This window comes from Channa argus, chromosome 12 (genome assembly GCF_033026475.1).
Source record: "Channa argus isolate prfri chromosome 12, Channa argus male v1.0, whole genome shotgun sequence".
In the NCBI taxonomy this organism is placed as follows: domain Eukaryota; kingdom Metazoa; phylum Chordata; class Actinopteri; order Anabantiformes; family Channidae; genus Channa; species Channa argus.
In genome coordinates, this window is record NC_090208.1 from 23,089,525 (window position 1) to 23,105,715 (window position 16,191).

Here is a 16,191-nt window from a genome sequence, read left to right on the forward strand (position 1 = left end):
TTTGTGGATGGCACATTAGGCTCCTGGATGTATTTTAAATAGCTGAATGTTTTATTAACTACATTGTTAATAGATGCAGATAAACAGACAGACTCAAATATAATTGTTTTAGAACTACAGTGTTTTTCTATACTCGTGATATCTTAGATTTATTTGTATGTGGTACATTTTTAAAATATATATAAAAAAAACAGCTCAAGGCAAAGTTGAAAATGTGTTCTGTCATGTTTTACAGTAAATTTATTTATTCCCTGTATAAGACAACTGATGTAACTTCTCACTTTTAATCAAAAGCTGTAGCTTGAGCTTGAACTGCCAATATGTTAACAGCTGTGCTGAGGGTGGAAATACTCAATTACAAGATGGTTCTTTAAATAACCATCTTCTAAAATGTTCATTTTGGAACCAAAAATTGTTCTTCTATGGCATCAGTCTCAAGAACTATTTTTGGTTGCAGTTAGCACCTTTATTTTTCTGTGTGTATGTCTGTGGTATTAAATGAAATGCTGCTGTGCAGCTGGCCAATGCTCACCGGGAGCAACTAAGTTGGGGTTCAGTGTCTTGCTCAAGGACACTTCAACGTGTGACCGGAGGAGCTGGCAATTATACCAACAACTGCGAGATTGGTGGACAACTGCTCTACCTTCCTGCACCACATTGTCCCCAGTAACACACCTAAGAAAGCCTTTCTAAAATGTGACATTTGAATCCTTTAAACGGCTTGTAAGAGACTTAAAAGTGAAACTTGTAACTGAAAACCTAATCACATTAGTCTATTATACCCAACTCTAGCAACAACTTTTGGGAAGAATATTGCATTAGTTATTTGTTTCACATTAAATTTGACTCCATATATCTAAAACATTTAGTATACATCTACCCTTTGAATTTCCATCACATCTATAGGCCAAGCCTTGTGATTGGCTGGCAAACTGTCAACACTCAACTGTTCTACAACTGTCTCTAACTATACAGATGGAGCAGCCTGAAAGGCTGCATGATGAAATCAGGCCCGCTTTGTTACCAAGCCTAAAGAACCTTCTGAGAAGACTATTATAATGCTGTGTTGGTCCACCACGTGGAGCAGTGATTAGTTTTAGGATACTGCAGTGTGTGTAATGATCTTTTGATCAAATCAAAAACCCTCCCTGTATCGTACCTTTATTTTTGGCCGGGGATCTGCATTGTGAACATCAACGTTACTTGAATCCTGGTTCAGATTTAAGTGTCTTTTTGACTATGGGCTACACACTATGAGGTGTGTTCGTGTTTATTTTTGTTTTCTAACGTTAGAGAGTAAAACCCATCAGAAAAATGTTTTATTTCTCAGATTTACTGCTTTGTTGTCATTACCACTGCTCTCAATCTTCATTCAATCTCTATCCCACTCGACCTTAGTCTCTCTCTCTCTCTCTCTCACTCACTAACTCACGGAGGTGGCGGCAACCAATCAGTGCCAGTTTCTGTCTAATCATTTCACATGGTCCAGTACCTTTATAATTAACTGAATGTCCATACATAAGTGAGACAAGTGCAGCTCTGCAGCAGTAGCTTCATTAACCAGAACAGAATTAGACTGAACAATCTCAGGATTTAGGAAACAGCCACCCAAAATGTTTATATCATTTCAATGTACTCTGCCGAGACAGATACATTTTTAGTAACCGTGAAATACTGATTGAGGGAGTGATTATTAAAGTGGGGATGCCGCCTTGTTTGTAAATCAAAGTCACCAACACGCACAAACGTTCGCTTTAAATCCTCCCGACAATTCAGGGCAGAACAGGAGCACGAGCAGTGCAAAGCACAAGCTCGCACACGTCACACACACAGCACTGTACAAGGATAAAGGCTGGGTAATGTCAGGAAGGTTTCCCTCGGACATTTCCATTCTCACATATACCCTTTCCTGACAAAGTCAGTAGAATGTCTGAATTTCAGTGCAGGGGCCACAGACTGGGCAGCACTCTCAGGGGTTGGGCAGAAGGCTGCTTCATTCAAAAATATAATGAATAACCCAAACGTCAAATATGCTCCATAGAAATCATACTTAGTTGCTAGGAACATAATGTGTAGGAGACAACATTGCCTCTTTTAACTTATGTTACTGCACAGAATCTTCTTCCTGGTTATGACAAATCTACATTCCATTAAAATAACAACTGCGCTTTAATAATGATCACAGTTCACAGTAAACCCTGACTGCTTCTTTACTAAAGTAGATAAGTAGTAAAGTAATAGTTATACAGAGAAAGGCCTGCATTACAGTATGTTGAGACAGGAAGGTAATATCTACCTACATATTATACAGTTAGTCATTTTATGCTGCAGCATGGCATGTGCTAACAGTCAAGATGAAAGTGGGCACTTATTGCAGCATGTCTACAACTGGGAATCTACAGTGCCCCCCTTTAATTGAATGATTAAATTTTTTTTTTTTAAGAAACAAAATGTGTTGGCAAGGAATAAGTTTTGGCTGCTGTAACTTATTTGTTGTAATTTTTATGCTTTCCAAAGGACCATTATTACATGATTCTAAGGTACATAGTAGGAGATGAAATCTTGATTTGTTATGGTGCATAAAACACCTATATTTCCTGTATAAAATTTGCTGCAGCTTTATCACCACCCACTGCTAACTGTTACTGATGGGTGTGACTGTGTGAAACCAAGGGGAATCATATCCTTTGTGTGCACAACATTTACCATGTCACCCTGAGCAGATAAAGGTCCACAGCAGTGGAGCAGTAATACTTGAGACAGCACAGTGTGGAGTAAACACAACTGAGGTGAAATGTATTAACCCTGAAATCTGATTTTTGAAATGAGCTCTGATGTCAGAGCTCTGATGTAAAGGAGAAAGATTTTATCTTGTAAAAAGTGGCCAACAAGCACAATAAACTCCAATGGGACTAAATGTGTAAAGTTTTCGTGTGATTTGGACTAAGGTAAACTTGTTTTAAACTTTCTTCATCCATTCTCACTCACTTCCTCTGAAGGTGAGGGAAGGCAGATCTTTGCATTGAAAGTCTGCATTAACATCTCTCTTATTATTCTATCGTTTAAAAATAACAAATTATTATTAAATATTGCATTCTGTGAAATTATGATATAAATTTCAAAAAGATCAATCTTTTAGCCATACTACCGTGTGACATTACGAAGCTGACCTAATCTACAACTTTTTGGTGTCTAATCATATGTCAGTTGGTTGAGGTTTGTAAAAGTAAAAGGGAAAGTGAAGCAAAACATTACTAATGGCTTCTGTGAAAGTTTGCATGTTGTAGAAAGTGGCCACAAGCAGAGTAACAAATTCCAATGTGACCAGATGTGTAAAGGTTTGGACTGAGGGATTGTTCGTTTGTAATTATGTTACAAACCAGTGTCAAGAGAAAACCCCCGCCTTCTTACACCGAGACCACTTTTACAGTAGTACACACAGTTCAGACCTGCAGTCCTACTATACGCATCATGATCAACATCACCTTGACAACAGCTTTACCCCTGTGAGTATTTCTGACATTTTTAACATGATCGCTGACAAATTTTAAACACATCAGCTCCCCTGCACTTAGACTTCAACATAAGCTGCACTGGTTGGTTTTATTTGAATTTAATGGTTTATGAACAATTAGGTTTACAAATAATTTTGAATTTACTTGTTTTAAGTTTGATCCTTGGTTTCTGGTGCAGCCTAGAGAAGGTGTGACACTAGTGTGTATCACCTTTACCTATTTTCCTCCTATTTAAACAGATATACTGGTTAAGATAGAATCATGCACCCAGTTCCAACAGAATCACCTCTATGTTCAGCTCTGATGCCATTAGTGCATTTTGTAATGGTGATGTTTTTAAAATTTAATATGACATCCAACAACATTACAGTTTCTCCTTAAGATCAAGTAAGTGGATTTAGCTGACTCAGAACTGTATTCACTACTCAAGACTTGATTAGGTTTCATTTATACTATAAATGATCTATAACAAACTTCTGTTTTTACACTACACTTAAAAACTTTGTTTTGTGGGAAATTTAGGATTTGCCTATTTCAGATGCACAAAACAGCAGGTCTGTTTTGGAGGGGATACTTATAGATCTAGTGTGATGCTAGAGGCTGTGATGAAGGGCTCTGAAAATCAGCAAACTTTAAAAAGGTTGAAAACTCTGTAAACGTTTACTAAAATAGTGTTAAGTTGATAAACACACCCTTTTCCTTTTTATAGAAATCGCTTTATAGTATAAGAAGCAATGGCTCCAAAACTTATATTAGACTAGATTACTTTTTCATTTAATAAAGAAATTACATTAGAAATAATAAAAATTAGGGTCAACTTTTCTATTATGTTTGGTGGTTTACAAGTTGCTGGAATCACTGTGGGTAATCATCATTGAATGATTTTATTCCTTTTCACAATCTCAGGTGGGAATTATGTGACTGCTTATTCTGATTTACAGGATCTGGATTGTGGTGGCCTAAAATCTGCAGCACTGAGTCGAATTCAACAGCAATAAGAAGCAGGAGGTCTGCAGTAAAAGAGACAAGAGGGGAGTCGTTGCAGTTAGACGCTCATAAGTATAATAATAATAATAATAATAATATTAATAATACTTTTAGACTTTTAGCTTCTGTATACACGAATATACAGAGGATTCATAACAAGGTGCAAAGCACTGGTAACGCTTGAGAACAGATAAGCTAGATTAGGCTATTCCAGAAAACACAAAAAGCTTGCCCAATTTTGGAAGACAATGCTTAGGACTGATGATACCAAGATTCACTTGTAAGAGGATGATAGGAAGAGAAAAGTATGTATAAGGAAAGAAACAGCTCATGATCCCAAGTAGCCCTACATCATGTGTTAAACATATGTGTGTATGGCTGCCTATGTAGCTGGGTCCCTGGTGTTTATTGGTGACCTGACTGCTGATAAAAGTAACAGGATGAATTCCAAAGGACTATACTCTCGGCTCAGTTACAGCCAAATAGTGCAAAACTGATAGGACACCACTTTATACTGCAAATGGATAATGAACCAAAACATATAATGAAAGCTACTCCAGAGTTTCTCAAGGCAAAGTAAATAACAAATTATAAATAGTAACCTGATGTTCTTCACTGGCCAAGTCAGTCCTTACCCCAAACGAGCAGCTTTTCACTTACTGAAGACAATTCTGAAGGCAGAAAGACCAACAAACAAGCAGCAGCTGCGTAAAGGCCTGAAAACTGACGTTGGTGCTAGAGTTGGGTATAATAGACGAATATGATTAGGTTTTCAGTTACAAAACTCACCATTTAGTCTTGACCATGGGTTCCAAACTTCATATAGTCAATGACTGCAAAGGAGTTTTATCTAATTATTAAAGGCATTCATTATGATTATCATTTCGTTGGCCATTAAAATGGCTGCAATTATTGAATTGTTAATGCCACACCTTTGACAAACCCCTTGAATTAAAGCTGAACTTCACTGACATCTTGGCTGTTTTTTTATATATTGTTCCAATATTAATGAACTTAATTGTATTTACACTGTCAGCAGATAGAGTCCAAAGGAGGAATACAAATGTCAAACTTGTATTTTCTATTTGGAAGCCATCGTGGGAGATTTTCAAAAGCTATGGTTCCTGTTCTAAATCAGCAATATTTTACACAGCCTGTTTAAGCCTACACCTGCATGGACTAATTTCCCCCCGGGTGAGCAATGAAAGTATTTTGTTAATCTGTGTCTTCTCTATGATTGACTGGGAAAAATTTCCATCCATTAAAGATTGGTCTGACATAGACTCAGATTTCTCTTAAATTAACTTACACTAATAGGTGATTTTGTTAATTGGTGATTTGGCTTACATGATTGGTTATTCAGCTATTTGTGACTCTATTTTCTTTATTCAGCAAAATCAATGCTAATCCCCTAAGCTGCTTTGTTTTAAAATAAAATCAAAAATGTAAAATCCAAATTTTAAAAACAAATTGGCGACTCAAAATTGCCTGTAGGTGTTAGCATGAGTTGTTGTCTGTCTGTGTATGTCTCCGTGTTGGCCTTGAAATAGATTACTGACCTGTCCAGGGTATACCCCGCCTCTCGCCAAAGCCCCCGTAACACTGAACAAGGTAAGTGGATTAAGATAATGAATGCTCTCTTGTTTTCAGAGATATAATGTACATTAACCGGAAAACCATCTACCACAACATGACAGAAATGCTGATCAACATGTGGCATTGACACTGCCAGGTACTGCACTCAAAGTAAAGAATGATGGTCGATGCAAGGTCCGTGAAGCAATATTAGTGGATGGACAAATTTGAGGGAACTCTCAAATTTTCATGGAACTCTGAACTATCTTCCCTGCATGTCTCATTTTATTGTGTACCTAAATATGGAGGTTCCTGTGGTTGTTTTGCAACAGTCTGTTGCTTGTCAACCAGCAGCTTTGCTGTGTGCAATTTTGGCTTTACAATGTACAGCATCACTCCGTTTATAGATTAAACAGAAGAGATACTTGTTGCTTCAGACAGGTGTAAAAACAATCAGAGTAAAAGAAAAGTGTTACACTATCAATTAGGGCTCAACAATAAAAAGGAAATAATTATTGCTATTTTCTGATTATGATTTAACATCAATTTTTTTAATAGTTCCCAGCGCAAAAAAGCTAAAAATTATAAGAACACTGCAATGCACAGAAAACCACATTGTTGTGCATATGCAAGCTCCTGCTTGCACACACAGTTGAAAACATCATGATGAGTAGCGTCATCATGAAGTGCCTTGAGAAACTGGTCCGAACCCGCATAGTATCAAAATCTCTCAGCAAGGTGTAATCCACACTAGTTTGCCTCCAGAATGAACAGATAAAACTTGATTATTCCCACAATGGGAAAATTCCACTGTTTCAGCAGCGAAAGTAAAACAAGAACCAGACATGGCACCTCATATTAAAAATAATATTGCACAAAAAAGTCACATGACAGACACAAAAGTTACTCCCATAGAAACCATACACAATCACAGAGAAGGTCCTCCCACTTGTCTTTCACTGTATTGATGTGTTGTCTGTCTGATAGCTGTGGGGAGGAATGACCTGTCATCGCACTCCTTCTTACACTAGGGATATAACAGTCCTATGCTGAAGGATGCTTGATGGAAGTCAGTTTTGCCAAAGTCTTTCTGTCCGCAACTTCATTGATGGAATCAAGTGGGCAGCCAAGGAAAGAGTTGGCTCTCAGCTGATTGAGTCTCTTACGGTCTCACAGGTGGGGGCGACTCTGTCCCTTCCTGTACAGGGCAGCAATGTTGTTGGACCAGTTAAGTTTATTGTTGACGTGGACACCCAAGTATTTAAAAGTGTCCACACACTTGAAGTCCAACGTGTAGACGATAAACAGAAAAGGGGAACGCACTATCCCCCATGCTACAGACCACCATATCCGACAAAGTCACGCAGTCTCACATACTTTGGTCTCTCAGTGAGGTAACTGATGCTGGTTAAAAAGCTAGCTGTTTGTCCATGCCTGCCAACTCCAGCTTCTCATGCAGCAGTGATGGCTGGATGGTGTTAAAAGCACTTGAGAAGCTGAAGAACATAACCAACACCCCCTACTCTAGGGAAACTCCAGTTGAGACAGGGCCTGATGCAGCAGGTAGATGACAGCATTATCCAACCCGATATGCGAACTGCAGTCGGTCCAGTGCCGAGGTCACCTGGGAGCAGAGATGGCTAAGGACATAACTCTCCATGGTCTTCATAAGGTGCGAAGTCAAGGCAAATAGTCTGTAATGATTTACCTCTATAGGGCGCACCATTTTAGGAAATTGAACCACAGGAGGTCTTCCCCCGGACCAGGACCCTCTCCAGGCTGAGGCTCAGGTTAAATATGTACCAAACACTCCCTGAGGAGCCTGGGGCCAATATGTTCTGTGCCTGTAGCCTTCCTAGCCCTGGTCATCCTTAACTCTCTCCTCACCTGGTCCAAACTGAAGCAGAGGGGGGTGGGCGGTGATCAGTTGAGATTGTCTGGTGCTATGGGCTGTTGGGAGCCCTGAGTGAAAGTACGACGACAGCCAGAGTGCTCCACGAGGAGCTGAGGTGTGAAGAGTTGCAGCTGGGGGAGACTGACCTGGAGAGGTGTGAAGTGGGGCCTAGGTGGTAGTGGGTGGGGGCTGGGCAGAATCAAATTGATTAAACAGATTCAATTAATTTGCCCAGGCCTAGTCTCCATCTGGTGGCCACCCCTTCCGTAGCCTGAGATGTGCTTCAGTCGTCCCCACGGACGACGTTCTGCTCCATGAGTTGCTCCAGTGTTTTCCTGTAGAGCTCCTTTCAACTCCTGATCTTTTACTTCAGGTCCCGCTGCACTCTGCTCACCTCCTCCCTGTCCCCCGAGAAGGTGGTGTCCACACAAAAATGAACGTCGCCTGTGACCTGTGGTGACTGTTTTTGCACTACTGGAGTGTAAACACTAACAAAGTTGCTATCAGAGCCAACACATGTTAGAACTCCCACACAATGTAACAGGGCTGAAAGCTGATTGCTAATAGCTCAATGTCCCTGCCACTGTATTGTTCTTTAACAGTGATAGGTTGCACCGTCTGTTATTCACAAACACCACTACAAGCTCTGCAGCCTCGCCTTTTCCTTCGGCTTTTAATACCATCTTCCCCAACACCACCAAAACCTAGGAACAGATCATAGATTATAGGAGGAATAAAACTGATCCTGCATCCTCTGTACATCAACAGGGAATGTGTGGAGCGGGTTGTGGACTTGTGGACAGGTTTTGGGCATCCACATTGAGGATAAGCTGACCTGGACCGGCAAAAACAAAGCTAGGAAAATGGGTTAGATAGGAAAATGCTCCACAGGGTCATCACCACGGCTCAGAAGATTATCAGCTGACCAGTGAGATTCCAAATCACCATTTTAGACTGATGTAAGACTATGAAATATTGACACATTTCTTTTTTTAAAGAATTTTTGATCGTACATCATAATTAATCTAAATTACTGTGCGAATATAATTATTATTGTCCGACAACACTGGATGGAATGTTGACTTACATGTACTTACATGTATTTACTTGAATTTATATTGTGAATAAATCAACCTACCTGAAAATGAACTAAATCAACTTTGACCATTCATGTATTTTTGTTGGTTCTCTTGCATGGCAAGGGCTTTAAACATGTAAATACATTTCTACTGAAAATGCAAATATTTCTTATGTGTAGGAGCCTGCATCCTGTGGCCTACTTTGCACTCAACAGACTAACTCCACTACCACTCACTCAAGAAACAGTTCGAAGATAATGTGGGATGAGAGCCACAGTCTCATGCAACACCTTTTGTAAAATGCTGTACTGAACATTTGCCCAGCTTCTACAGAGAAAAATATTAAAAATATGGATAAGTACATTTCTACCAAGTATTAATTTTCAAATTGTTATAAGAATGAATATTTCCCTCTGTGGTAATTTGATTGAATATACAAAAAAGTTTTATCGTGACATATTATATATCTATCTAGATATGAAATTAACAAATACCAATACTAACTGTCTTCATTTCAGTAGCACAATTATTTTGCTGTACAAGCTATAACATTCAGTTCAGTACAAATCTGGCTCATACAATCCCTGCACACAAGGTTTATCCCTCACAGTCACTAGCTCAGACTTAAAAGATCACTACTTTTCTGGCTTTAGTGGTAAATTTCTGAAAACATTTTTAAGAGAAAGTAACATACTGCTAATCACAGCAAAGCTATCAACTTTCTATCACCAGGGAGAGGGTCCACTGCTTATAGCTACTTATTCAGTCAGGGACGATGAAAATTTTGTGTGGTTCATTCCTTGGTATATACTGCAGATCGGTGAGCATCCTGTTAGTGGTGAATCAATCTCAAACCGTTTTTCCCCTCATCACAGGTGACAAATTGTATACTGTCACAAAGTCACATCTCTACATTCTTGTGAAAATATTGCCCTGTACTCTAGCAAGGTGACACTTGCACAGCCTTGTATCAAAGCATTCACTCTGCTTAAGGCTGCACATTTTAAAGATGACAGATCACATCAAAACCTCAGCAAGTAAAGGTTCCGTCCATTTCCAGTGTGATATGCATTTGAAGCTACTTAGTATCAATATATCTCATTGGCCAGGTAAGATTTAAACTCATATTTAAACTCCTTAGTAATACTAAATCAGTAATTACTAAATCACCTGTTAAATATACATTATAACAATTTATTGTTAACTTCAGTATCACCGCACAAGCTATCCTCTTTTATCCAGTTATAAAAATACTCTAATATGTTTCCGAATACTATGATTAACAATTGAATTACAATTAGATCCTTTTAAAGGTTAACAAAGGGTATATGTTTGTATTTTAAATGTACTGACTTTGTTTTGTATTGTCATACAAATACATACATAGTCCATTATGACTTATTAATCTGTATTTCAACATGATACACACAGTACAGACAAACCTCTACACAGATGTGTAGTGTACACTAGTCTAATGAATAGGCTTTTAATTGAACCATCTAACAGGTCACCTTTATTATCTAAAGTCTTGTTAAACCAGATAAACATTATCCTGTAATAAACATTATACTGTTCTCATTGCAGCTATCATTTTTCAGCCAGCCTCCTCAAAGCATTTTTTTTTTTTTGACACTGATCAACCGGATAAACATAAGAACGCTCGACCTCGTTACGTTGAGACCACTACTACTGGAGCATAGTTCAGTAGCCAACATTGTAGTGGTGCAGTTCTACTTAACATAGAAGGATGAACTTTAACTTGGTGACAGCTTTACTTTGTACCTTTAGTGAGTATGCCAATTCTTTTTAAAATACAACAAATGCTAACTTTCCTGTAAGACCCAAACCTCACAAACTATTCAATAGTAGCTTATGTTACATGCTGGTTGGAATTACAAAGGTTCTGAATGAATTTTTTGTCTTTGTTTAAGGTTGGATTTCGGTCTCAGTTTCTGAATTTTACATTGTTGAAGTTGAGCCTGGTGAAGAAGCCACACTGGTGTGTAGCAACTTTACCGCTTTTCCCTCTCACATACATTGGTTCAGACTAAACACTGGATCCAGCTACAGCTGTATCTCCTCTATGGGCAGCTTTGGTGGAAAAGCCACATTCTGTGATGGATTTCAAAATAGCAAATTTAAAATGACATCCAACAGCACCACCATCCTTCTCAAGATCAAACGAGTTGCTTCATCTGACTATGGACTGTATTTCTGTGGATTTTACTTAGAGGAAAACACTGTAATAGTCCATGCAACACATTTAAAGGTTCAAGGTAAGATTATAGCAGATTGTTTGTCCTTTGATTAGAAACACACCAATACGTGCTACACACAAGAGTTAAAAATCATTAATAAAAATAATGAACAATATTATTTAAGTTTATAATGGTTTTCTATTTTATTAAATCTTTTATAGAAGTGTTTGATGCACTACCAAAGCTGACCAGTATGATCCTGGGTGGTCTGATTTTTTCCCTCATTATAGTCATCATTTGTTTGGTCGTCAAAATCAGGAAACTTCATTCAGGTGCTTTTATTTTGTATTTACGTTGGTAATGACAGTTTACTAACACAAAATCTGACAGAAATATTTTTGAACAATTAACTGATTCGTGCTGTTTCCCCAATTTAGGTCATGATGAGAGACAGAATCCACAACCTAGTGAGGTACTTTTTATCTTTAGATTTAAATTGTCAATTTCTGTGCGTGGTCTGATTCAAATAATTTATCAAATAAGTCACATAACTGTAAATATTTCCTTTCACAGAATTTGGCCTCTGATGCTCTGCATTATGCAGCATTAAGTTTCAAACCAAGAGCAAAGACAAACCGCATGCCTGCATCAGAAAGAGAACTGGAGACAAATGTTGTGTATGCTGCAACCAGATGAGACCTGGCAACCACTGAAACTGCAGCTCAGATTGAAACTTATGCTTTATTATTTCAAGCTACTTTTGGGGATTTGTGTGGTTGGTAGATGTGCGGTGCTGCCATCAGTGATTTTGTAATAAATATTTTATATTCCAACTGTGCAGTCTGTGCTTTTATTATGAATCTCCACAATTTTAAAACTTAATTTCAAGCAAAACTGTTTTAAGTTTATATTTTTGAAATCTACTTCTCTGGGAGCCAATTAATAATTTTTTTATGAAGGAGGAGCCAATAAATACACAACTTACAGTACAAATGCTGGGGTTAGATTCTTGCCACATGGTAAGAGTGGGTGAAGTAAATGTACCTGGTTTTACAATAGAAGACAGACAACACAGTGGGTTTGAATAATGTGAGGTGAAAACTCACGCAGCCTGTTAGGTCAAAGGTTTCATACATAAGTGATTGGATTCCACAAGTAGTTTATGGAAAAGGTAAACATAAGCATAAAACTGTGATTTAATCACCTTTGCATCCACTTTCCTAATTCAAAGTCTGAATGAATAATACAAGGACAAAGGAGCTACTGTATCCAGTCTTTTTAAAAAATACCAGTGCTTCGCTTTATAACCATACAGTTGCTTCCACTGATGCAGCCACAATGCAGAAAACAAACCAATGTCTCAACCACAGGAAAACTGGCTTCCAACTCTGTGCATCATAACCACACAGCAAGGCGGATTATATCGGGAAACAATTATTTCTGTCAATATGGAGATTTTCAGGGGTGAACATTATCAAGGATTATATTTATATATGCATTTCTTTTTAATGACCCACAACTACATTTACATTTAGTCATTTAGCAAACGCTTTTATCCAAAGCGACTTACAAGTGAGGTACGAGGCAGCAAAAATCTAAGTCAAGGAGAAAACATCAAAGCAAAGTCCTATCAGAAAAGTGTTCACAGTTCACAAGATACAAGTGCAAGAGAGCAGAAAGTTTTTTTGGTTTTTTTTTTGTTTTTTTTTAAAAGAGATTTAAGTGCATAGGAAGATGCGGAAGAGTTCTGTTTTCAGCAGTTTTTTGAATATTGGGAGAGAGTCAGCTGAGCGTGCAGCGTTTGGTAGCTCGTTCCACCATCGTGGGATTATTGCGCTAAACAGTTTTGCTTGGTGTCTTCTATGCGGTGCTGGGACCACCAGACGTCGTTCGTTGGCAGGCCGCAGCGGGCGAGAAGGCTTGTAGACTTGTATGAGTGAGTTGAGGTAAGCGGGAGCTGTCGAGTTAACCAACCTGTAAGCAAGAGACAGAGCTTTGAACCTGATGCGAGCAGCTACAGGAAGCCAGTGTAGAGATCTAAAGAGTGGTGTGACATGGGTCTTTTTTGGCTGATTAAAAATGAGGCGAGCTGCTGCATTTTGGATCATCTGCAAGGGTTTGATTGTGGATATCGGTAACCCCATCAACAAAGCGTTGCAGTAATCAAGAAGAGATGTGACCAGCGCCTGTACAATGAGTTGGGTTGTATATTCCATGATGTAGGGTCTGATCTTCCTGATGTTGTAAAGAGCAAATCTGCAAGCCCTAAAGACTGAAGAGATGTGGTCCTTAAAGCTCAGTTGGTCGTCGATGATGACCCCCAGATTTTTGGCCAAATTAGTGGGGACAATCACTGTAGATCCAATGTTGATGCTGATGTTGTGTTGCATCAAAGGTCTGGCTGGGAAGACAAGGACTTCGGTCTTGGAGAGGTTGAGTTGAAGGTGTCTGTCACTCATCCAGGCTGAGATGTCTGAGAGACAGGCAGAAATGCGCGATGAGACAGTGGAGTCGTCCGGTGGAAAGGACAGGAAGAGCTGTGTGTCATCAGCGTAGCAGTGATAAGAAAGACTAATAACAAGGCCTATGGTTCCTATGTACAAATACATGTAAAGTAAACAATACAGATCGTATGATAACATCAGACCTTTAGTAGCAGCTTTAGTAAAGTTCTTAAACATATAAAAGCAAACGTGATTCTACAATCCTGGCTTAACAGAGCCAAGATCAAATGAGTTATGTTGATTCTTCCAACCCACTTAAAAATTGAATTAGAAAAGATGGATTTTATCATCTGGGCAACTGTGTGTACAGTACAACGAGAACCTGGGAACAGTTACAAGATTATTCTGTAAACTGTTGCCTGTGTATTACTCTTAGCCTTATACAAACATTAATGTGGAGTAAAAGCCACTCATTACATGTTGTCAACATGCCCATTTGCTGGTTTTAAATCCTCCCTGCAATTCAGGACAGACCAGCAAGGTGGAATCAAATTAGAAGACACGACTCCTTCCGCACAGTTTCGTTCAGGCACATTTCATTATTAGAAGTTGTATTTGGCTATAGAAACATGCAGTTTCTCTGAGGAGGATTTATGTAAGATTAAGATTAAGAGTGAAGTCAGTTTTATTGTCTATTGTCCAATCTATAATGATTTAAGGCACATGGTTTTTTGGAAAAGGTCTACAATAAATTCATTCCAACACTTTAAAACCATCATCAATTCAGCAGTTGTGAAACATCAACATCAACATCATCAAAGTCACACAGCAAGTACAAGAGAGAGGGAGCGGGTTCATCTGACTAACCTGTTCCTGGAAGGTTTAAGCTAAATTTGAGTCACAGTGAACCGACTTTCCTTCTCTATTTTCTTCTGCAATCTTGTCCCCACCGGGCAGAAGCTGGAGAGTTCTAATGAAGAGCAGCCAGTGTTAGCACGCACAGACTGATGTTCACTACGCAACCAGAGGGGGCGCTGTCCAACACAATCTCATCCAACACACGGGAAATACGGCACAATACATACGAGGGTTTCAGAAAAGTATCTTAAATATTAATTAATCTGTGATTCAACTGGCAGACAATTCACATTAGGAATATTTATGATGTATACAAGTAAAACATATAGGTTGCTGAAAAACCTTGTGTGCGTGCCTCTGAACGTTGGGACTATGACAGGGAAAGCTAGAGAGTTGATTGATATGATACAGAGAAGGAAGGTGGACATACTGTGTGTCCAGGAGACCAGGTGGAAAGGTAGCAAGGCTAGAAGCTTAGGAGTAGGGTTCAAGTTGTTCTACCATTGGTCAGATAGGAGGTCTGAACCTCAGTCATAGGACCTCAGTCTCGAGGTTCTGCATTTCACACTTTTGTACCTCCGTCCTGAGGGCAGAAGTGTGAACAGTCCGTGCTGGAGGTGGGAAGGGTCTTTGTAAATGGAAGCAGCTCTCCTGTGGACTCTGCAGTGGTAGATTCTCTGCAGAGAGGGCAGTGGAGTCCTGGTGATCTTCTGTGCAGTCTTCACCCCTCTCTGCAGGCATTTGCGGTCCATTCCAGTAGTGCTGCCGTACCACACAGTGATGCAGTTGGTCAGGACACTCTCAATGACACAGCTATAGAAGTTGCTGAGGATCTCAGGCGACATGCCAAACTTCCTCAGCCTCCTCAGAAAATAAAGCCTCTGTTGGGCCTTCTTGACCAGCTGCGTGACGTGAGGCATCCAAGTGAGGTCCTCACTGATGTGGACACCCAGGTATTTAAAGCTGCTCACCCTCTCCACTTCAAGCTCCCGGAAGAACAGTGGCTGATGCGTTCTCTCCTTTCTCATGTCCACTATCATTTCCAGGTAAGATCATTTCCTTTTCTGTCTTTAATTTGTGTGGCCTATATGGTGGTTGTCAAAATAAAGGTTTTGGGTTTAAAAATTAATTAGATCTTAAGGAATTGAAGGTAGAAAAAGGATGTAATTTAACAATCCTTCTTGTTGTTTTAGATGGTCTTGTAAAGCCAATGTGTGTGATGCTCCGTGGTCTGATTGTCTTTCTTGCGATGGTTTTCATTGGTCTTGTCGGTAAAGTCAAGCAGCTTCAGAAAGGTGCTTTTCCTGATTTCTGTGTATTTTCACATCCTGTTTTTATGTTGTACCTATATCAGCCTACTGGTAACTATTTTATTTTTCTGACTATTTTTATCGACTAAATCAGGTTTTAAAGGATGATTCTGTGTTTTTCCCAAGCAGAGTTGCAAACGAGATTCTCGGCTCCATCTGGATCAAATTCAGAGGTGAACGCAGGTTTTAATTACTGTTAAACTGCAATTTCAGCTCCTTTTATCACCAAAAGTAAATCTTGTGGGTTATTGTGTTAACAGGTTTACCAAGACGACAACCTCCAGTACGCTGCTATAAGTGTTCGCCTGTCCAACAGATCAAGACAGAGAAA

At 39.1% G+C, this 16,191-nt stretch overlaps 2 protein-coding genes across 2 annotated transcripts; one reads left to right on the forward strand and one right to left on the reverse strand.

Annotated features, from left to right (window-relative positions):
* Window positions 1-10,705: 10,705 nt before the first annotated feature.
* LOC137138242 (uncharacterized) lies at window positions 10,706-12,042 on the forward strand. The gene is made up of 5 exons (XM_067525287.1): window positions 10,706-10,837; window positions 10,982-11,326; window positions 11,470-11,580; window positions 11,686-11,720; window positions 11,822-12,042. The coding sequence occupies exons 1-5, from the start codon at window positions 10,798-10,800 to the stop codon at window positions 11,942-11,944; spliced, it is 654 nt and encodes a 217-aa protein (XP_067381388.1). The 5' UTR covers window positions 10,706-10,797; the 3' UTR covers window positions 11,945-12,042.
* A 911-nt stretch (window positions 12,043-12,953) lies between these two features.
* Window positions 12,954-15,470, reverse strand: LOC137137164 (uncharacterized). Its single transcript, XM_067523099.1, has 2 exons — window positions 15,119-15,470; window positions 12,954-13,841 (listed from the first exon to the last, which is right to left on the reverse strand). The coding sequence occupies exons 1-2, from the start codon at window positions 15,468-15,470 to the stop codon at window positions 12,967-12,969; spliced, it is 1,227 nt and encodes a 408-aa protein (XP_067379200.1). The 3' UTR covers window positions 12,954-12,966.
* Between the last annotated feature and the right edge of the window lie 721 nt (window positions 15,471-16,191).

Bases quoted from the DNA above. Each gene is read 5' to 3' on its own strand.
- LOC137137164 (XM_067523099.1), bottom strand. From the start codon at position 15,470: ATGCCTCACGTCACGCAGCTGGTCAAGAAGGCCCAACAGAGGCTTTAT. The intron at 13,842-15,118 runs GTGTGAAATGCA...ATTTGTACATAG, and splicing joins CTCAGGACGGAGGTACAAAA to GAACCATAGGCCTTGTTATT.
- LOC137138242 (XM_067525287.1), top strand. From the start codon at position 10,798: ATGAACTTTAACTTGGTGACAGCTTTACTTTGTACCTTTA. The intron at 10,838-10,981 runs GTGAGTATGCCA...TCTTTGTTTAAG, and splicing joins AGCTTTACTTTGTACCTTTA to GTTGGATTTCGGTCTCAGTT. The intron at 11,327-11,469 runs GTAAGATTATAG...AATCTTTTATAG, and splicing joins AACACATTTAAAGGTTCAAG to AAGTGTTTGATGCACTACCA.